This window comes from Marmota marmota, unplaced genomic scaffold (assembly GCF_001458135.2).
Source record: "Marmota marmota marmota unplaced genomic scaffold, marMar, whole genome shotgun sequence".
NCBI lineage: Eukaryota > Metazoa > Chordata > Mammalia > Rodentia > Sciuridae > Marmota > Marmota marmota.
Genome location: NW_026000252.1, coordinates 2617296 through 2641625, shown reverse-complemented (window position 1 = coordinate 2641625; position 24330 = coordinate 2617296). Strand labels below are relative to the sequence as shown.

The 24330-nt window shown below is 37.9% G+C and overlaps 1 protein-coding gene across 2 annotated transcripts in view; it reads right to left on the bottom strand.

The window, feature by feature from the left end:
* LOC107159588 (P2R1A-PPP2R2A-interacting phosphatase regulator 1-like) overlaps positions 1–24330 on the bottom strand; it is a 70096-nt gene that overhangs the window by 4474 nt on the left and 41292 nt on the right. For both annotated transcript variants that reach the window (XR_007344831.1, XM_015506179.2), the window contains one exon: positions 23982–24063. Coding sequence is in view for 1 of the 2 variants with exons in the window: in XM_015506179.2 (XP_015361665.1) it covers positions 23992–24063 (72 nt within the window). In the remaining variant the exon portion in view is untranslated. The remainder of the gene's footprint in view (positions 1–23981; positions 24064–24330) is intronic.

The following is a 24330-nucleotide window of genomic DNA, read 5'->3' as shown; positions in this document are numbered from 1 at the left end:
AAAAAAAAAAAAAAAAACATAACCCGACTCATCATGCCACACAAAGGACATACCAAGCAAACTCAAGCTGAAGGACATTCTAATTGACCTATACTCCTCCAAAACGCCAATATCATAAGAGATTAAAAAAAAAAAGAAAGAAAAAGGCTGAAGATTCAAGGAGATTTATGAGAACTAAGACATGACAACTATTTACAAATGTGATCCTAGACTGGATCATGGATGATTAAAGAAATAGCTATGCAGGCCATTATTGGGACAATTAAAATTTGAAAATGAACTATAGATTCTATGATAGTGTTCTGTATCAATGTTACATTTCCTGAGCTTGATAACGCTATTGTGCTTATATAACAGAATGTCCTTGTTCTTAGGAAACAAAAACACTGAAATACTAAGGGGCAAAGGGACCCAATGTCTGCAACATTCTCTCAAGTGTTTCAGGAAAAAAATTGTGTGCTGGCACTTGTCTGTTTGTGTCAAGAGAAACAGTGATAGAGCAAATGTAACAAGATCTTTAGAACAGATGAATCTTGATCAAGGGTATATGAAAGTTCTTTTTCACTATTTTTGCATAAAATTTGCATAAGTTGCAAATTAATATTTTTAAAACATAATATTTAGGGGGGGTTAGTGGTAGAGTGCTTGTCTGGTATACACAAGGCTCCAAGTTTGATCCCAGCATTGCAAAATATATGTGTTTTTTTTTTACTTTAAAATGTGTGTGTGTGTATATATGTTATTTTGAGTATTTAATCATGTGCCCGAGGCTGTGCTTGGAGTGAGATATTCAAGGGAGCACAAGTCATGGTGTCTATCCTTAGCTCACAGTGTGGGGGCAGGAGGGACAAATAAAGAGGGGATAATTTTTGCAGGTGATGAAGGCTTCTGTGAGAGCTTGGAGGAGGGTCTGCTAAGCCCAGATTTCTGGGTAAGAGGGTCAGAGGAGTTCTTTACAGAGGACATAAAGTGGGGGGTGCTTAGAGTTGGGAAGCCCGGTGAAGATTTGCGGTGCCAATGAGACATGTGAGCAGAGGAGCTGATGGACTGGGATATGGGGAAGATGCCTGAGCCTGTAGGCAACAAGAAGCCACCTGCTTCCTGAGGACAGACAACAAGGCATGGCATGGATTAGCAGGCGTCAGGGGCCAGGCTGAGGCCGCCATAGCCTCTGAGGTAACATAAGAAGCACAAGCTTACGTAAGCAAAACCACTTGAGGTTGAAAGGTTGAACACAAGTGTGCTTACGGACGACCTTTGCAGTGATGTATACTGAATGTCCGAGGGACATCAGCCCCTAGATTAATAATATAAGTAAGCTGGATAAGGACATGGCCCCAAATGAGCTAGAGCTGCTAATAATAAACAGCGAGGCAGGAAGAGAATGTCAAGTGATCATAGGAAACTAAAGAAGTGATTTTTTTTTTTTTTGAGAACAGGATGAGCTTTACCAGCAATAAGGATAAGGGAGTAGCCAATTAACACACAACAGGATGGAGGGAGATTGTTGTTAATGGGAAAAATTCTCAGAACAGTACCAGGTCCCATAATAAGGGAACCAATGAAGCAGTAATGCTGTTGGGGGAATGGGAATTTCCATTCAGTTATGAGATACAAGAGCATACATCAGAAAGTGTGCAAGTGTTCCTAGCAAGGGCATAGTGGGACTTCTTTTTTAAACTTTAATATTATGAAAAATTTGGAAAACATCATTAGTTTAAACCACATGAAATTGCCAAAATTGAAATATTTTTGACCCACAAAAATGACAATTTCATGTTCCAAATGTAAACAAATTCCCATATACCCATTCCCCAACCTTAACAGTTATTAAAACATAATCAGTTTCATTTCATCCAAATCCCCCCAGAGTATCCTATCAAACGGATTGGTTTGAAACAAATCTCTAGGGAAAGTTTCGTTATGCTTTTAAGTATTAAAATCTGTAAAAGAGAATCCAATTGTATATACACCTAAAATTGATTGAAATATTCAATTTGTATATGCATATATAGTATTTTAGTGAATTATTTTACTTTCCCATTAAGTTCTATATACACACGGTTCAAAATTCAAAAGGTGCCCAAAACAAACAACAAAAAAAAGACAAGTGAAAAGTCCTTTTCCACCCTTGTCCCCTAGTCAACATCTTTGAACCCCTGTGTGCCTGCCAACAGCTGGAGTCCTCAGAGGCAACCAATCAATATTAATAATTTTTTATGTAACCTTATGTAGCCGTTTTATGCACAGGTTAGTAAGTAGATTGCAAACTACTCACACTCTTCTGCACACCTTGCTTCTTCCACTTATTAAATCATGGACGTCATCCCATATCGACACATAAAGAGCAGCTTCTTCCTGTTTTTCCAAATACCTAGCATTTCAGTTTATGAACTGTAATTTATTTAACTAATCAAATTACTATTGATTGACTTTCAGGCTGCTGCCAATCTGCTGTGGATACAGTTTACGCTGCAGCAACTCGCCTTACCCAATCCTCTTGCACAAGAGCAAGTAATTAGGTAGGAGAAATTCCTTAAAGTAGAGGTGCAGGATGGAGGGAATGTGACTTTGCAATTCTGGTAGATACTGCCAAATTGTCCTCTTTCAGCTAAGCATTATTTGCATGCTGCCTTTACCCTTTCATGAAGCACAGTATCTTGGGTGCTCCTTCCCTGTTACTTCCCGGGCCCCATTGAAGACCACTTCAACAACCCAAACTCAGAAATACCCCTCTGACTTCAGCTTATTAGTCTCCCTGAACTACTCTTTGGCCACCCCAGTCACTAGCCCACCCTTCCTCCCCTTTTCTTTCCCAGAGACCATCATTAGCCTCCTAGCTTCCTTTCCTCCTTCCAAGTCTGCCCCATGACCAGCCATTTTAGCTTTGCCAGTGTTGATCTCTGGACTGATTCTCCCTGTGACCTTTGGCAGCACTTGCTCTGCCAATTCGCAGCTCTGTGAAAACCCCACTATGCATTCTCTCCATCACTTGCTCCCGGGCTGCTAGCTATTGCTAGAGAAGGTCATGAAGTTGGCTCCACTACAAAGCCTGGCCAGCCAGCCTTAGCTGGGCCCCAAGGGCTACGAAGCAGTCCTTTTATATACCTGTATCAAATTTCTCTCAGCGATTGTTCCAAATCCTCTTCTCCTCACATCCTCTGCCCGACCACTGCCCCAGAACCCTCAGTAGATGGCCTAGCTCTGGATTTCAATGAAAGAATAAGGTTATCAAACAGGAACTCCCTTAGTTTCCCTTTTTCACCTGCTTTCCCCAGTTCCCTGCATACTTGACCGTGGCTTTTGCTGCCCAGTCCCCTAAGCCTCATGGAAAAGAGGTACTTCCTCCTCAAGGTTATTCTTTCTGCTTGTGGCCTTGGCACTAGATTCTCCTGACTTCACCTCACTTAGCCCCATCCTCCTTCCCTTTGGGGAAGCTCTTCCTCCTCACTTGTCTTTCCTCTCAGCCTACAAACACTTCCCTCATGCCTGCGCCATTGTTCCACATTACCACCAGAGTTTTCAAATTTAGTGATCTTTAAAATGATACAAGTAATTCATGTGCCCCTGGCTTCACTTTCTCCACCCCTGTTGGCCCCAAAATGTAATAAAATAATCAAAAAATACTAAGAAAATAAAAATCACTCACAATGCCACAACCCAATCATTAACATTTTGATGTTTCTTTCCAATATTTTTATATGCACATATATACATTTATTTATATTTTTAATAAAATTAGATCATAGTATCCATACTATTCTGTTAGAATGTTTTGGACATTGTGTTTTGCTATTTATTAATTTTCTGACCCTAGTGAAATACATTAACTTCTCTGACCGCACATTTCCTCCTGTTTAAAATGTGGACTATTATATTAACTGCCTCACAGGGTTGTTAATGGGGATTAAATTATATAAAAATATTTTAAAAAATACCACCACAGTGCCTGATGCATGGTAAGTTGAATTAATTTTAGTTATTATGCTTTTTATGCTTTTTTTTTTTTTTGGTATCAGGGATTGAACTCAGAGACACTTGACCACTGAGCCACATCCTCAGCCCTATTTTTTATAGTTTATTTAGAGACAGGGTCTTACTGAGTTGTTTAGCACCTTGCTAAATTGCTGGGGCTGGGTTTGAACTCATGATCCTCCTGCCTCTGCCTCCCGAGCCGCTGGGATTACAGGTGTGCAACACTGTGCCTGGCCGCTATTATGATTCTTTAATTTTTTTTTTAATTTGGTACCTGGGATTCAACCCAGGGGCAGTTAGCCACTAAGCCACATCCCAAGCCCTTTTTTATATTTTATTTAGAGACACGAGTCTCGCTAACTTGCTTAGGGCCTCACTAAGTTGCTGAGGCTGGCTTTGAATTCGTGATCCTCCTTCCTCAGCCTCCCAAGCTGTTGGGATTACAGGCATCTACCACCATGCCTTTCCCCTATTATGATCTTCTTGGCATCAGCAAAGATAGCTGTACAATAATTCAGTGAGTTCTGTCACTGCTGTGTCTAAAGTTCATTTGGTACATAAGCAAGTATCAATATGTGATAAACTCCCAAAAGCAGAATTTCTGAGTCAAAGCAATGTGTATTTGTATTTTTTTTAAAAAATATTTTTTAGTTGTAGATACATGCAATACCTTTATCTATCTATCTATATATTTATTTATTTATGGTTCTAAGGATTAAACCCAGTGCCTCAAATGTGATAGGCAGGTACTCCACTACTAAGCCACAACCGCAGGCTCCTGTATTTGTAATTTTGATACACATTGCCAAATTGCCCTCCATTAAGTGCAAGTTACCATGATTTCTTTAAATGAGAAAGTATTGATGGATGTTGAGGATATTTCAGTTTTTTTTTCTTCAGATTACGAGTCCAGGCTGTGAAGAATATCCTTATAACTAAATCTTTGCATAGATCCATGACCATTTATCCAAGGCAAAGGAAAGGAAAGAGTATGAGTGAATATATAGGGATGGGGTGCAAATGGTGTGCATGGGAAACTGCTAGAATCAGTAACAGAGTGAAGAATGGCAAGAGATGAAGTTGGAAAAGAGCAAGATCAGATTATGAAGGATTGTAAATGGCAAAGTCATCCAATCAGTCAGTTACTAAATATGTATTGACCATCTACTACATGCCAAACACAGTTTTAGATAACTTTGTTCATTTACTGAATCAATGTAGGAAAAAATTCCTGCCCTGGGAAAGCTTACATTCTAGCAAGGGAAGGCAAACAATAGAAATAAAAAAATATATATTACCATTAGTTACTACTATTACTATTCATGTGTTAGAGAGTGGAAGTCCCGTGGAACAAAGAAAACGTAGAGTAGGCCAAAGAGCATCAGGAGTGCTAGAGGTTGGAACAGGCAACATGCAGTGGTTCCACCATTATGAACTTTGTACTTTACAAGGAGGAATCACTTACATAAGCATTCACTTATATTCATCATCATCTTTGACATAACCCCATATGACTTCATACCTGATACTTAATGAATTTCTTTAAACCAACTTACTTTCCTGGCTATGGATCTTACCTAGTTGCCCTTCAACAGATGAATGGACAAAGAAATTTTGATATATATACATACTGGAATATTACTCAGCCATAAGGAAGAATGACTTTATAACATTTGCAGGTAAATGGATGGATCTGGAGACTATCATGCTAAGTGAAATAAGCTAATCCCAAAAAACCAAAGGCCGAATGTTTTCACCGATATATGAAATATAAATCACAATAAAAGGGAGAGAAGGCAGAGGTTTTGTAGGTTAGACGGAAGAGAATGAAATGAAGGTGGGGGATTGGAATAGAAAAGACAGTAGGACAAGTCTAACATAATTTTTTATGTACATATATGAAAAAATCTAAGCGAACAACACCATCATGCCCACCCACAAGAATGGGATCCTAATTATAATAAGATATATTCCATGCTTGTATAATTTTATCCAAATGGATTCTACTGTCATGTATAAATAAGAACCAATAAAATGTTGTTTTAAAGGGAACTTCATAACATTACCATAAATAGAAATGCAGTATCAAGTGCTGTAAAGGTCTAGAGATAGATATCCCTTGACACTTAGTACTGGTTTCTCCCTTCCATTCAGAGACCAGTTTGTAAATAAGAATAAGAAGCACTTTCTAAACTGTGTACTTATTGTTTTCCAGGAATGTTATTGTTTTTTATTATTCATTTATTTAACTATGGGGTTTGAACCCAGGGGTACTTTACCCACTGAGCTACATCCTTAGTCATTTTTATTTTGAGACAGGTTCTTGCTAAGTTGCTGAGGCTAGCCTTGAACTTGTAATCCTCCTGCCTCAGCCTCCCCAGTGGCTGGGATTCCAGGTGTGCCCTACTGTGCCTGGCTTCAGCTTCCTGGTATACATGCAGCAGATATGATTCATCTTCACAAAAATAGGAGTTAGGTAATACTGCTGTTGCTATTGGTTTAGGAGGAAAACCAAGACAAGTGATAAACCTTCCCATGTCTCAGTTTGCTTATAAGTAAATGGGGACAATAAGGAGGATATATGGGAGAGAAGGATTTAATGACTTCTGCCCAGTCCATGTCATGCTTTGGGGAAACTTAGAGAGGGTAGGAAGGGGACAGAGACTCTATCTACATCATTCCCTGGCCCACCAGATTCCAATAACTGAGATTAGAACTAAATCACTGCTTTAAATTACAAACACCTCCCCCAGAGTTAAATTTATTGGTCACTTTAATTTTCCTAAGAAGAACTTTTAATCATAATGTCCAAACTGATTTCAGCCTTGCTGGGATGGAGGTTTTAGAAGAGTGGATGCGCTGCTGGAACACTGGCCTCTTTTGGAAGGAGACAGATATTGTATGTGTGTGTGTGTGGGGGGGGCACTTGGAGGGAAAGAAATAGCAGAAAACAAGATGAGAAGAATCTAAAGACAAACGCGTCAACTTCAGGCGTCTCTAATTCAAGTGCTTTGGGGAAAGAAGCAGAATATAACAATAAATAATACAACAGTGGAGAGAGAGGGCCTAGGTCCTGTTAAGCTGCTCAGTCTCAGAAGGTACGCTACTGTCGTTCAACTCTCTGAGAAGACAGCCTTGGATTTTTTTTTTAAAGATATTTTCACTCATAGGAAATAATATTGGACTTTGCCCTACTCAAAGAATCAGAATCAGACATATCTTTTTCTGCTTTCATTATCATTGAATAATGAGAATTCCAGATAATTACACAGATGAACCCAGGGTCAATATAATGTAGTCATCCTGGAATGTGAGCATCAGTAGAGTACTTCAATGCTCCATTTACAAGAGGCCGGTGATCCTCCACATAGAATCATTTATTTTTGTTCTGTCTAGATATACATAACAGTAGAGTATATTTTGACACATTATAAATACATAACTTAGGATACCATTCTTTTTTTGGGGGGGTACCAGGGATTGAACCCAGGGGTACTTAAACACTGAGCGACATCCCCAGCCCCCTTTATTTCTATATAGTATTTAGAGTCAGGGTCTCGCTGAGTTGCTTAGGGACTTGCTAAGTTGCTGAGGCTGGCTTTGAACTTGTGATCCTCCTGCCTCAGTCTCCTGAGCTGCTGGGATAACAGGCATGCACCACTATGCCAGGCTCTTTTTTCTTTCTTTCTTTTTTTTTTTTTTTTTGGTGCTGGGGATTGAACCCAGGGCCTTGTGCATGCGATGAAAGCACTCTACCATCTGAGCTATATCCCAGCCTCCTCAGACTCTTTTTAAAAAAAAAAACAAACAAACAAACAAAAAAAAAAAAAACAACATTGCCTAATATATCGTTTGTCTGGTAAAATCCAGCTCCTTTCACCCCTATTAGAACTTTGGTCCTAAACAAAGTCAATGGCACCACCTACCTGGACAATTGCAAAAACTTTCAACATGGTGTCTCTACTTCTTTCTCCTACAGTCCATTTGCTAAGGCTCCTACACAAATCCTTGTACACATGGTTATAGTGACTCTTGGTAAGGGCATCTCTTTGCAATTATGATACCATATAAATCTTTATCTAAAGGGGCCCACTGGATGTTACCCCTGTCTACTTAACTTTTTTCACTACACATCAGTCAAATTACCCTATTAACTATGACTCAAATATGCCAAAACCTAAGCTAACTCAAATTTGCTCATTCCTTTGCTGAGATGCTGTTCACATCAATACTGATGTGCCTGGAGGATCCCATTCTTGTGGTTGTTCATGAAGTGGAGTTTCACTGGTTGTATATTCAGACATGAACATAGGAAAGTTCTGTCCAATTCATTCCACTGTCTTTCCTATTCCCATCCCCCTCCATTCCCTTCATTTCCCTTTGTCTAATCCAATGAACTTCTATTCTTCCCTCCCCACTATAATTAATTAATTAATTAATTCATTCATTCATTCATTTTTGCAGTGCTGGGTATCAAACTCAAGCACTGGCACATGCTAGGCAAATGCTCTACCACTGAGCTACATTTCCAGCCCTTTTTATTTTTATATTTTGAGACAGGGTCTCCTGTGTTACCCAGGCTGGCCTTGAACTTTTGCTGCTCCTGCTTCAGCCTCAGGGTCACTGGGATTAAAGGCCTTAACCACCACACCTGGCCTAGTGTAAATATTTGTAAATGGCTAAGAGCAAAAGAGCTTCATCTTTGGTGCAAAGGAGACTTTGCCTAATGACAGCAAATAGCCTCCAGATGTGATAAGTTATACAGACCCTATGTCATAGAAGAAAAGATAACCTATCATAGAAATTCTAAAGGCTGCCCCTGGTTTAACCATGTAGAGAGACATCAGATTCCCTTGATAACCTGGGACTGCATTATCTAGTATGCCAATGGCTTGTTTCTCCTGCCCAACATTTGGGGAATCCCAGACAAGACTCAGATAACCCTGGCACTTATGCTAGACTTTCTATTTGTAAAGAGGGATTAGAAAAAGTTCGTTGCTTGGTAACATGTGCTTTATAAACCCTTAGATCTTTGGAATGCTAAAATAGAGCAAGTATTTCTACTGTTTTGTTTAGCTTTGTGTTTTTATTCCTTTCTTGTCAGCAAGATCCAAAGGGTGACACCATGCTTGGTAGCTTTCAAGGCACTCACAGTTCCTAACCAACAGGACCCTGCTAAGTGTCTATGAAGTCAGATTCTTTTCCTGCCAGTAAGTGAGGCAGTTCAAGAGGCCACATACACATCTAATATGTCACTAAGACAGCTTTGAGTCATAGTTTCTATTTAACTGAACGTTATCAATCTTGAATTTCTATGTTAAATAAAAGAAGTGTGAAATCATATGAAGCTATTCCTAAGAATTTTAAGAGCCTCTAGAAAGAGTCCAGTTTTTTTTATTTTCTAAAACAAATTAGATTATCTTTTAAAGGAAGTATAAAGTTTAGCTGATCTTTTTTGTTTGTTTGGTACCAGGGATTGAACTCAGGAACACTGGACCACTGAGCCATATCCCCAGCACTGTTTTTGTATTTTATTTAGAGACAGGGTGTCACTGAATTGCTTAACACCTCGCTTTTACTGAGGCTGGCTTTGAACTTGTGATCCTCCTGCCTCAGCCTCCTGAGCCGTTGGGATTACAGGCATGTGCCACTACACCAGGCTAGCTGATCATTTTTTAAAAATATTTATTTTTCAGTTGTAGTTGGACACAATATCTTTATTTTATTTACTTATTTTTATGTGGTGCTGAAGATCTATCCCAGGGCCTCACACGTGCTAGGCGAGCGCTCTACCACTGAGCCACAATCCCAGCCCCTAGCTGATCATTTTTTAACACTGATAAAATTGTTTGGCAAATACCAAAACCCAAGACATACAAATTAAATTCTTTGACAGCACATATAATCTAATCAACATTTTTGGACAAAATAAACATATTTAAATATACTCTCTTCACTCTCATTGATTGTTTTATTATCTCAAGTGACATTTTACACAATAAACCCTTTTGAAAAGTAGTATCTCAAGTCAAAATGTTGTTTCAATGAGCTATATATAGGAACTACATAAACGAATGTGCTGCTAGTGGGAATATAAAATGGTGAAATCACTTTGGAAAAGAGCCTGACAATTTCTTAAAAATTTAAACATACATTCACCATATAATATAGCAATTCTACTAGACATTTTCTCAACAGAAATGAAAAGATACACCCACACAAAGGCTTAAACACACATATTCAGGAGTAGGGATATAGCTCAGGGGTAGAGTGCTTGCCTAGTATGTATGTAGGCCCAGGGTTCTAATCTCCAGAATCACATATTCAAAAAAAGCACAACTGTTCATAGCAGTTTTATTAGTAAAAGTCATCATGTCCATCAAGAGGTGAATGGAGCCAGGCATGGTGGCCCATGCCTGTAATCCCAGAGGCTTGGAAGGCTGAAGTAGGAGGATCACAGGTTCAAAGTCAGTCTCAGCAATTTAGCAAGGCCGTAAGCAACTTAGCAAGACCTTGTCTCTAAATAAAAAATAAAGAAGGGTTGGGCTGGGGATGTGGCTCAGTGGTTAAGCATCTCTAGGTTCAATCCCTGGTACCCTGAATAAACAAAAACAAAAGTAAATGGATAAACAAACTGTACCATATAAATACAATAAAATATAATTTAGCAATAAAAAGTAATGGGGGCAGAAAAGTTGGTGGAATGAGATGGACATCCTTACCCTAGGTATATGTCTGACTGCACATATGGTGGGACACTACATTGTGTACAACCAGAGAAATGTAAAGTTCTGCTGCAGTTGTGTACAATGAATCAAAATGCATTCTGCTGACATATATACCTAATTAAAATAAATTAATAAATTTTTTAAAAAGTAATGAACTACTGATAAAGGAAGCAATACAGATGAATCACCCCCAAAGATATTATTGCAAGCAAAAATAACCAAACACCATAAGTATATACCGTATAATTACATTTTTATTAAATTGTATAAAAGATAAATCTTATCTATGGTAATGAAAAGATCAGTGGAAGCCTGGAGCCAGAAGTAGGAGGTGAGGAGGATTAACTACAAAGAATAGTGGATATTTTCTATAACAATGGAAATGGTCTACATCTTAACTATAAGTATAAAATGGGCATAATCTATAATATGCATATTGTACTTTGATAAAACTATTTTTTAAACTGTGTGAAAAGTTCTGGGGCTGGGAGTGTAGCTTAGTGGTAGAGCACTTGCCCAGCATGTGCAAAGCCCTAGGTTTGATCCCCAGTACCAGCACAACAACAACAACAACAACAAAACCCAAAACAAAACAAAACAAAGAAAAAACACTGTACCAACCTTATAGGGTTGTTATAAAAATTAAAATAGTTAGGAGCTGGGGATGTGGCTCAAGCGGTAGCGCGCTCGCCTGGCATGCGTGCGGCATTGGGTTTGATCCTCAGCACCACATACAAATAAAGATGTTGTGTCCGCCGAAAACTAAAAAATAAATATTAAAAAATTCTCTCTATCTCTATCTCTCTCTCTCTCTCTTAAAAAAAAATTAAAATAGTTGGCCAAGTGCAGTGGCGCACACCTGTGATTCCAGGAACTCGGGAAGGTGAGACAGGAGGATTGTAAATTCAAGGCCAGCCTCATAGCAAGCCCCTCAGCAACTTTAGTGAGACCTTATCTCAAAATTAAAAATAAAAAGGACTATAGATGTAGCTCAGTGGTAAACCATCCCTGGGTTCAATCAACAGTACCCAAAAAAGTAAGATGAAAAATAAAAATGCCAGACACGTGGCACATACTATGATTCTAGCTGGGGAGGCTGAGGCAGGAGGATCACAAGTTGGAGCCAGCCTCAGCAATTAAGCAAGACACTGTCTTAAAATAAAAGGGACTGGGGATGTAGCTTAGTGGTAGGGCACTGCTGGGTTCAATCCCCAGTATAAATAAACAATTTTTAAAAACAGTATAAAAGAAAAAACTCTTCCAAAGTTGAAACTCTAATTTATTTCTGCTTAGCAAGTATCAAGTATCCTGTATAAACTTTGTACCTAGATGTAGCACTTAGAATTAAGAAACTACCCCATTGAGAAAGCTAAGTGTATAGGCACACATGCATAGTGGAACTCATTAAGCTCTGTACTATTTGAGCTGGTACATATAGTTTTATCAGGCTCTTTAAAAAAGTTCTCACTGTGCAGGAAAATAGCAACAGGTATGAACAAGCAAAGTTTTCATTAGGCTGCAAAGGAGACCAGTGTGTATATTGGGTTAGGCAGGAATACTGGGAGCAGGTCAAGGACAAGAAATGATATTCTATATGAACTCTGGCCTACTGCGGTTGTTTTGTGGAGGGCATTTCAGTTGAGAGGCCAACCAATCTACACGCAGCTAACTCAGATCTAATGGTGATCAAAAGTCAGAAAAACTGGTGCCAATGATGAGGACAGAGTAGAAAATGTTATAAGCCAGGTATGGTGATGCACGCCTGTAATCCCAGTGGCTTGGGAGGCACTGAGGCAGGAGGATTGTGAGTTCAAAGCCAGCCTCAGCAATAGTGAGGCACTAAGCAACTCAGTGAGACCCTGTCTCTAAATGAAATACAAAATAGGGCTGGGGATGTGGCTCAGTGGTCGAGTGCCCCTGGGTTCAATCCCTGGTACCCCCACCAAAAAAAAAAATGATTGCAAAGGGAATAGATAACTGAGTGTCTCCTATAATCTTAAAAAGTGACTCAGAATACAGCTACAGTAAGCCAGGAAGTATTCAGAAATTATTTTAATCAAAAAACTTTAATAATAACACAATTTTATAGGAACTAATAATGATATGTGAAAGAAATTATTAAGTGTTATGGTCACTTCTGCTTGCCACACTTTAAGGATATTGATAAACTGGAAAATGATCATCCCAAAGAAAAATTACTGTGATAGAAAACCTAGCGGGGATGAGAATAGGAAAGACAGTAGAATGAACTGTCTTTGTATATATGAATACATGACCAGTGAAATGCCACATCATGTACAACCACAAGAATGGTAAGTTCAACTATGAGAATGGGAAGTTATACTCCAGGTATGTATAATATGTCAAAATACATTCTATTGTTATGTGTAACTAAAAAGAACAAATAAAAAATTAGCTGGGTACAGTGGTGCACATCTGTAATCCCAGCAGCTTAGGACTGAGGCAGGAGGATCACATGTTCAAAGCCAGCCCCAGCAACTTAGTAAGGTCCTAAGCAACTCAGTGAGACCCTATCTCTAAATAAATATAAAAAAAAGGGCTGGGATGTTGTTCAGTGGATAAGCGCCCTGGGTTCAATCCTTAGTACCAAAAAATAAAAAATAAAAACAAACAAACAAAAAAACTAGAGAAGAACAGATATGTGGAAACATGGTAGCTGCTGCCATATATCTGAAAGCTTATATTATGGAAGAAGATATGAATTTTGCTCATTTTGTGGCATTTCCCAACACAAATCAGGATTAAAGGCTAGAAGGTAGAATTTTGTTCAATATTAGGAAGAATTTTTGAAGGAGTAGAACTTGCCAACATTTGAAAAGCTCTTTGCATCTCTTTCAATGAAAGTTCTGATAGAGGTAAGGGAGTCCTGATCCCCTTACCTCCCCACCTCATATAATGAAAACCTGCATGTAAGGGCTGGGGATGTGGCGCAGTGGTAGAGCAGTTGCCTAGAACACGAGCCCCAGGGCTCAATTCCCAGCACCATGAAAACAAAACAAACAACCCAGCATATGAATTTCTAAAATGCATTTATTTTAACTTCTATTATTTCCTAATTACACAATTAACAGATACTCAATGTGGAAAAATCTGAAAATACAAAGAGAGGAGCAAATAAAATAAAAGCCATCCATCTTCTGCCTCCTCGACACTTACACATTTTTGCACTTTTGCAGACTTTTTAGTTCTATATCTATGTAAAATATGTATGTATGCTTTTTAAAAACAAAAATGAGATTCCATTAATCACACTGCTCTTTAACTTTGCAATATACTGTAAACCTCTTTCCATGTCAAGTGATATAAGACCATATCATTATTCTTAGAGGGTGGGGAGATTTTCATGGAGTGAATATACTGTAATTTGTTTTACCCAGTGGTTCCCAGAGGATATTCTATAGAACATCAATCCCACAAGATGTCCCTCAAAAACAACAACATGGGTTAGGTTAAATAGTTTGAAAATACTTCATACCATGTCCCCTTTTCTAGGACTTTCACAGTATTAAAGAAGCAAATGTAAACCCCAGCATGGTGGAACACACCTGTAATTCCAGGTTGAGGCAAGAGGATCACAAATTTGAGGCCAGCCTTAATAATTTAACAAGGCCCTAAGCAAGTGATACCCTGTCTCAAAATAAAAAATAAAAAGGGCTGAAAATGTGGCTCAGTGGTTAAGTATCACTGTGTTCAATCCCCAGTACCAAAAAAAGTAGATTTAACTCAATTTACCAAGCTTACTTGAACATGGATTCTTCCCAACTCCTTCTTCTTTAATTCACTTACTTATTCATATTTTGTATAACACCCTGAGAAATGCTGGCTTAATTGTTCCCTAGTGTTTGACATTAGGCTTGTAATTCTCCTGCCTCAACCTCCTGAATTGCTGGGATTACAGGAAATACCACTGTCTGGCCTTTTCTATTTTTTGAGACAATGTCTTGTTAAGTTGCTGTGGCTGACCTTCCTCTTCCTTTGCTTCAGTCTCCTAAATCACTGGGATTATAAGGCATGTACCACCATGCCTGGCAAGACTGTTTTGCACAATTAATTTTTTCATATTTACAAATAACATTATAATAAACATTCTTTTTAACCTGTCCCATATTTTCCCTAAATAAAATTCCTAGAATTGCTGTATCAGGGGCTGTGGGTGTAGCTCAGTAGTAGAGCACTTGCCTAGAATGTATGAGACTCTGGGTTCAATCCCCAGCACTGTCAAAAAAAAAAAAATCAGTCAGGCTTAGAGCACACACCTGTAATCCAGCAACTTAGGAGGCTGAGGCAGAAGGATCACAAAGTTCAAAGCCAGCCTCAGCAACTTAATGAGTCCTTAAGCAACTTAATGAAACCCTGTTTCAAAATAAAACATAAAAAGGACTGGGGATGTGGCTCAGTGGTTAAGTGCCTCTGGTTCAATCCCCAGTACCAGAAAAAAAAATCAAATTCCTATATCAAAAAAATGTACATTTTTTGAAGGCTTTTGATATACATTGCAAAACTTTCTCCAGAGAAGACATTATCTATCTTCAACAGTGAATTCAAATAGTACTTTCCCCATATTTTCAACAGCCTTGTAGTCTAAACAGTTAAAAAAAAAAAAAACCTCTGCTTATTAACATAGCATAGGAATGTATTCTAAACCAAGTTGAAGGGAGTTTTAGCTGAACTCTTCTGACTGCCCCAACATGCTGGCCTCAATACCCTCCTTTCCAAAGATCCCCATCTGATGAAAAGATCATCCAAGAATAGGACTTGATGTAAACTCCTGTAGAGTTTAACATACGTCTAGTTAAGGAAGCAAACTAAACCCTTCCTTTCAGAAGAGCCAGACTAGAAATGGAAAGTATAATTAGGCTCCTCTGCTGGATAATGACATTTTTAAGTATTTCCTTCTTCAGCACAAAGTCATAAGCCAGCTGTTTGCAAGTTTCAAGCGCATCCTCTTTCGTTTGTGTTCAATGGAGAGCTACCAAGCATAAGAGCAGAGCCAGGAAATAAACAGAACTGACGTTACAGGGCTTTTCTTCCAGCCATACAATAATTATTGAGGAAAATGAAAATGCTCTTTTGCTGTTGGTTTGCTTTTTAGTGCTATTTGAACACTTCCAAATGCATACTGGCGCTGTGTTCTCATAGTTGACGCAGCTCTTGGCTATGTCTCTCTTGCTTCTCTGAAATGAACACACCAAGCATATCTTTCTTTTGTTTTGGCTCGAGCTGTACTTACAGTACAAAGAAAATTTTCTGGTGAGTGCTTTGTCACTGGGAACTTGTTATTAATATGGAAATTCTGAGAGGATCATTTATTCCCACAAAACAAAACACCAGGAGGAAATTAGCTTCTGCATTTCATCATAAATCATTCATAATTCAGAGGACAGAGGAAACTATTGATGAGGCTGAACAAAATGAGTTTCTTGTTGCCAGAAAGAATAAAAATATTAGGTACGAAGCTGTCTAATTTCCTAAATATTTTCTTTTTTCTTTACTTTTTTTTTTTTTTGGTACGGAGGATTGAATCCAGGGGTGCTTAACCACTGAGCCACATCCCCAGCCACCTTTTTATATTTATGTAGAGACATGGTCTCCCAGAATTGCTTAGGGTCTTGCTAAATTGATGAGGCTGGCTTTGAACTTCCGATCCTCCTGCCTCAGCTTCCCAAGCCACTGGGATTATAGGGGTGCACCGCCATACTTGCCTAAATATTTTCTTAAAGTGTTCCAAATTCATGCCATCATGACTTTCACTGTCATGCTAGCAAAGATGAAGGCAGATGTTTTCAGAGACTCAATAGAATTTTAAGAGGCAATACGGATTTTATAAATGTCTACATCAACTTTATTTTATAGACCAGCCATCAGAAGTTCAGAGAGGTAAAGAGATCTGTCCAAAGTCACACAGAACTAGTGGCAGAGCTGGACCTTCAAGTCAGATCTCCTAACTGCTCTGCTCAGAAAGAATACAGTCTGGTCGCTCCCCCAAAAGGCTGACATGAGCGATTATGTTACCAATTTCCTTTAATATCAGTAAAGCCACAGAGAACTCCAATTGCATACAAGTGGCAATCAGTCAATTTATTACTAATTTACTTAACAAATGCATTCATTTAACACATTTCTTTCTGAGAGATCATGGTCATTAAGCGTCTCACTCTTAGGTGGGTTAAGCTATTTTCTGAGATTCCTATATGATATATAATGCTTTCCATTTATACATTATAGCCTTGTGACAATTAATTGTGTGTGTGTGCACGTGCGTGCATGCCCACATGTGCTAAGACTGCACACAGGGCCTGGTGCATGCTAAGCAAGTGTTGTATCACTGAGCTATGACCCCATTCCCTGTTTACTATTGAGTTAAGAACCATATTGTAAAAATTCTGTGACACATCACTGCATTTCAGGGAAACAAAGCTAACTCTTTCCTGGCTCCCCGGCCTTTTCTAAATTCTATAAATTTCAACTTTCTGACAGTGACGTCTACCTATATGATAGATTATTCAAGCTCAACTTTTAAGATACTAAAATATTTAAAAATACTTCAGGCAAATTGAAAATTAGATATCCTCATAGATACCTAAAGTACCATAGATGCATTTTCATCATGGATATTTATACAGTTGCTTCTAGGTGAATTTAAAAAATTCATTTAGAAGATGAAATTAAATATATTCTGTAGTGGGAGTACTAATAATTAAGGAGCAGATTTATGCAGAATTAGAATCATAACTCAAGTCCTTTCTTAAAAAATATTTTCATTTTTTTAGTTGTTGGTGGACTTTTATTTATTTATTTTTTATTTCTATGTGGTGCTGAGAATCAAACCCAGTGCCTCACATATGCTAGGTAAGTGTGCTACTGCTGAGCTACAGCCCCCGCCACTCGTGTGCTTTCAATAGCTCACTTGATTTGCCTCAATTCTAAAGAGTCAATAAAAAAGCCCACCTACATACAAACTTTCAACCCATCCCCCTTTTTAATGTAGGATATTTCTAACTGTGAGAGTTGTCCAACAATAGAATGAATGTTTGTGAGGGTGTCAGTTCATTACTATAGGATTTCAAATTAAAAGATCATCTATCTGGAATTTTTTATAGGATTCCTCCATTCAGAGATAGATTAAAAGACTTCTAAAATCCTTTAATTTTAAGATTCTGTGATTCTAATATTATCTTTATATTCTACTTTCACAGCACAGGGGTCCTTTCATATGTGTATCTACAGTTGTTATAATAGATTGCCTCGTATTGATATTTTTGTACTTTTTTTTTTTTTGATACTGAGGATTGAACCCAGGAGCATTTAACCACCAAGCCACAGCCCCAGTCCTTTTTTTAAAACATTTTTTAGTTGTAGATGGACACAATATCTTTATTTTATTTCTATGTGGTGCTGAGGATTGAACCCAGTGCTTCACACATGCTAGGCGAGCACTCTACCACTGTAATCCCAAACCACTGGGATTACAGGTATGCACCACCACACCTGACTTGAAGGACCAGCTCTGCCTCCCCAGTCCTTTTTATATTTTATTTAGAGACAGGTCTTGCTGAGTTGCTTAAGGTCTAGCTAAATTGCTGAGGGTTGCTTTGAACTTGAGATACACATGCCTCAGCCTCCGGAGCCACTGGGATTACAGGCGTGTGCCAACACATCTGGATCAATATTTTTGTACTTTCTGCTTGAAGATAGGGATGGTATCACACTCATCCTTGTTCATAGTGTAATTTTTAGTACTTATCCTGTACACAGAATACGCTATACATTAAATATACTTGAAATTAGCAGTTTGATTGGTTGATTTGGCTTTCATAAATTTTTTATATGCATTTATTTTATTTTATTTTTATGTGGTACTGGGGACTGAACCTATTGCCTTATGCATGCTAGGCAAGGGCTTTACCCCTGAGCCATAATCCTGGCCCCCTGGCTTTCATAAATTTTAAGAATCATATTTTTTTTTTTCTTGAGCTCAGAATCCAACTCATTACTATGGTGAGTTTTCTTATTGAATCTGTGTGAATCTTTAAGGTAAATTTGAATTTGCTCTTTTATGAGTAAAATAGGAATACTTAATTAAACACATTTAAAGCTTAAAAATGGTTCTTTAAAAATATTTGAAGGACTTAAAAACAGCACACTACAGGGACACAGCCACATCAATGTTTATAGCAGCTCAATTCACAACAGCTAAACTGTGGAGCCAACCTAGATGCCCTTCAGTGGATGAATGGATAAAAAAAAATGTGGTATATATACAAAATGGAAATTTACTCAGCAATAAAAGAGAATAAAATCATGGCATTTGCAGGTAAATGGATGAAGTTAGAGAAGATAATGAATGCTAAGTGAAGTTAGCCAATCCCCCCCCCAAAAAAAAAACAAACAAATGCCAAATGTTTTCTCTGATACAAGGTGACTGACTCATAGTGGGGTAGGGAGGGGAAGCATGGGAGGAATAGATGAACTCTAGATAGGGCAGAGGGGTGGGGGGGAAAGGAAGAGGGCAGGGTGATTAGCAAGGATGGTGGAATGTGATGGACATCATTATCCAAAGTACATGTTTGAAGACACAAACAGGTGTCAACATACTTTATATACAACCAGAGATATGAAAAATTGTTCTGTATACATGTAATAAGAATGGTTATGCATTCCACTGTCATATATAAATTTAAAAAATAATTTTAAAAATGAATAAAAATATTTGAAAAACATATTTTCTCTTTCATTTATCCTTTTACTGACAATGAAAATTAGCATCAGAAGACATGCCAACACTATATATAATATAGTGATCTTTTATTCTTACACCTTAAAGATGAGTTAATGGACAGACAATTTTTAAAATAACTTAAGAAAAATGAAATGAGCAAAATCAAAATTGCAAAATTATACTTCCGTGGGTTGAACTGTACCCCTAAAGAGATATGTTGAAGTCCTAATACTCAATACCTGTGAATTTGACCTTATCTGGAAATAGGGACTTTATAGATGTAATTAAATTAAGAGGAAGTCATACTGGATTAGAGCAGCTCTAAATCTAGTGACTGTTGTCTTTATAAGAAGGCCATGTGAAGTCACAGGGACACAGATAGAACCATACACGTTGACAATGGCAGACATTGGATATCTGTCTGCAAATCGAGGTTTGCTAGCAAGCACCAGAAAATACATACAGGGGCATGGAACAGATTCTTCCTTAGAGCCTCCAGAAGAAACCAACCCTGCCAATACTTTATATTGGATTTCTAGCCTCCAGAATTATAGGACAATAAATTTTCATTGTTTTAAACCACCTAATTGTGGTTTAAAACATGTTTAAAAGTTATCATAGTTTTGGTCTGAAAATCAATAAATGGAAAATCATTTAAGAAATAAATCTACCCAAATGGACATGGTGGCACATGCCTATAATCCTAGCAACTCGGGAGGCTGAGGCAGGAGAATTGCAAGTTTGAGGCCAGCCTCAGCAACTTAGAGAGACCCTGTCTCAAAATAGAAATTTTAAAAAGGGCTGGGATGTAGCTAATTGGTAAAAATATCCCTGGGTTCACTCCCCAGTATCCACTCCCCGCAAAAAGAAATGAATCCTCCTCCCAACATACAAAGTCAAAGTCAACAGAATGGAGCACCAACTACAAAATCTTTGGTTTTGAGCATGTTATAGAAAGAGATGTGATTTCCTGATAAACAATTAAAATAATACTAATTGAACAAAGTAAGAAATTGTCTAAGTTGAGCAAAGTGTATTGAGATAGTCAAGAGTACCAAGAGTTAGGCTGGGGGTGTGGCTCAGTTGTAGAGTGCTTGCCTAGCATGTGTGAGGCACTGGGTTCAATTCTTAGCATCACATAAATTAAATACAGGTGCAGTATCCATCGACAACTAAAAAAATATTTTTAAAAAGGACCAAGATTTACTGATGAAAGTTCCTTACACAACTGAGTAGTAGTCTTACCCCCATTGTTTACTTTCCCCATCCTTAGTCTTTGTTCTCAAACTCTGCAATCTTAATACTGCAAAACTCTTTTTGGTTCAAATGTCAATAATGTGTGTGTACCTTCCTGGCTGTCAATCATCTACAATTTCAGCAACAAATATCACTGCAATTATACCTCATTCCATGAGGGGACCCTCATGTGTTTACTTGCCAGACCTTTTAGTGCACCAAAAAATGGAGCACTAAAGGTCTGGCAAGTAAAGAAGCCAAGTAACAATGACAATATTTATACGCTTGTCATTAGTCAATTCATAGAATCCTATCTCAGTTTCAGGAGACCATCATGATCCCCCACATCTTTAAATATTTGATTGCTTCTACTCTGAATAATTCCTGTGGGGCAATTGTCCAAAACTTCTTAGTGCTCCAACCATTTTTTTATGTTTGGGCATAACTGTATCAGAATTCAACATTGTGATTATTTCCAATGATGAGGAAAAGACTTCTGTTAATATTTTAGATAACTGCTCTTGTTTTGTTAGCTGAAGTAATTTAAACCAATTCTCAACTTCATTTCTTCAGGATAGGATACGTTGTTTTTTTTTTTTTTTTCTTTTTGGGGGGGGATTACTGAACCTAGAGGCACTTAGCCACTGAACCACATCCCCAGCCCTATTTTGTATTTTATTTAGAGACAGGTTCTCACTGAGTTGCTTAGCACCTTGCTTTTGCTGAGGCTGGCTTTGAACTCGAGATCCTCCTGTCCCAGCCTCCTGAGCCACTGGGACTATAGGCATGAGCCACTGCACCTGACACATTTCTATTTTTTAAAATGCACAATTACTTAAAGTGCTTACTTTAGATTTAATTTGTGTGTATGTGTGTGTGTGTGTGTATGTGTGTGTGTGTGTGAGACAGAGAGAGAGATACGGGAATTTAACTCAGGGATGCTCTACCACTGACCTTCAGCCCAACTCCTTTTTATTTTATTTTGAGACAGGGTCTTGCTAAGTTGTTGAGGCTGGTCTATATCCTGCAATCCTCCTGCCTCAGTCTCTCAAGTTGTTGGGATTACAGGCCGCTACAGGCACTACTGTGCTTGGCACAGATTTAAATTTTTAACAAATGATTTTTTTCCTACTTAAAAAACTCATAAGACTTCCAACTAGAAAATTGAGGCTTAAACAGATATTTATAGCCTGTAGGGAACAACTGGAAGCACATGATTCTTTCAGAAAAGCCCTAATATATTAAGCTTGTATTTAATCAAATCAGTAGTCATGCTGATGAATGAAAGGTAATTCATAAAAATGTAAAAGACTACAATTTATCAACATTGTCTTTTTTTCTGGATTTAATTAGAATGCAAAATTGATCAAGGCTAATCAGGTTGAGTACAAATTGAGTGAAGCTCCAATTATATATTATTTTCTTTCCATTCAATTAGCTTTTATTCATCTTGTTCTTCCCTACCAATTCCAACAAATTAAACACCCAAGGATTCATGTGCAAAATAGTCAATCCTTACATCAGTATGGTACAACTGGCTTAGTTTCAAAAATTGCTTGTGATAGGTAACTTTTCCTTAGTAGATGGAAACTAACAAGTACTGAAAATATTTTAAAAACTAGTAATTTTTAAAAATAGTTTTATCTTGTTGGTTAATTGAACAATTACATTTCATTAGACCTTATAGTTTTAGATGTTTATGTCATTTCCTTTTAATTCCTAAAAATAAACAGAGCTCTCATTTTTTTTTTTTTTTGCATTCCAGGGATTGAACTCAGGGGCACTCCACCACTGAGACATGTCCCCAGCCCAATTTTGTATTTTATTAGATACAGGGTCTCACTGAGTTGCTTAGCACCCCACTTTTGCTGAGGCTGGCTTTGAACTCACAATCCTGCTGCCTCAGCCTCCCAAGCTGCTGGGATTACAGGTGTGTGCCACTGCACACGGCAGAGCTCTCAATTTTTAACAAAAGTCATTGTACAGCATTTTCTAGACATTGCAGCTTATAGATGTATGACTGTATCTTCAACATAGTTTTAGTTGGAAAATATCTTTGAAAATATCACTACATTGAACTGTGAAGGCCATGAACAGAAATATATATACAAATTCTATAGATACACAGAATTTTAGGATTTTATTTTAGGGAAAAAAGATAAATAGGACATAGTCTAAATTGTACCATTCTGTTATTGCTCTGACTTAGTTTGGTGCATGCGTGCATGCGTGTGTGTGTGTGTGTGTGTGTGTGTGTGTGTGTGTAATGATAAGAAGGTCTTGGTTCTTAGTTGAAATCTACATGAATAAAAGGAAAGCCAGGGCTGGGTTTGTGGCTCAGTGGTAGAGCACTTGCCTAGCACATGTGAAGCACTGGGTTTGATCCTCAGTACCAAATAAAATAAAATAAAGGTGTTGTGTCCACCTATAACTAAAAAATAAATATTTTTTTTAAAAAGGAGAACCACTATCAGAAGGTGACAGAGGGGAGTTTATGCTGATTTTAGCTGATTAATTACAGGAAGAAGATCCAGCACTGCTGTTGCTTTCATCAGGAATATCCAGAGACAGACTAAGAGAAGAAAATGCTACTCATTCATAACCAAATTCAAGATGTCACTCTGTGCACTCTGCTTTGTCTACACAGGAATGCCAAATATGTGACATAAACAACCGGAACTAGACCGAGGGCTGTTTCACAAGAATAGTATCACAAAACCAACAGTATTCCCCCTAAAAACAAACAAACAAACAAACAAAAGAAAAACCTCCTACATCAATAGTTCCAATAAATAAAAATTCATTCCTTTATTTCCCATTGTAATTATTAAAACATGCTTTCTTAGGCATACTTTTCAAAAATACTTTCAATCAACAAAGCAGACAAAAATCCAAGGTTGACAAGATAGGCAGAAAATGACTTTTTTCTAAGCATACTTTACTTTATTTTAAAATAATTATTATTGCTGTTTCAGTGCTGGGGATTGAACCCAGGACCTCAGGCATGCTAAGCATATGCTATGCAACTGAAATATACTGCCAGCTCTAAGCATGCATTTTTATGTATTTCTCTAATACCTTATCATCTAATGCTAAAACCTCCATTCTAAAAATGAATCCACTACATATGAATATCACACACGTTAGAAAAAAGAACTGAGGTTGATAGCATACATTTGGGATACTAGTTTTATAATTTATAGAATGAGCCATACTTCTAAGTATACCTAATGGCCAAAGTAGACTTAAGAGCTAAGTGAAAAATGGCCAGTGAATGTTAAAAAACCCATGTTGATACTCACCACACAGTCTTTACTGACAGCTGGGAAGTGTCACAGGATGTATGTTGGCAGTGTCTTGGCTGATCATCAAGTGGTATTTTACCTAAGACAAAATGGCAGATCAAGATAGATATTTCTTATTTAACTGGCTTATTATGCTTTTTTTTTTTTTTGCAGAATCACATCAGTTACACATCCATTGATTTACATATTGCCATACTAGTGTCTGTTGTGCTCCGCTGCCTTTCCCATCCTCCACTCTCCCCCCTCCCCACCTCTCCCCTCCCCTCCCCTCCTCTCTCTCTACCCCCTCCACTGTATAACCCTGAGGGTCTCCTTCCATTTCCATGCAATTTCCCTTCTCTCTCCC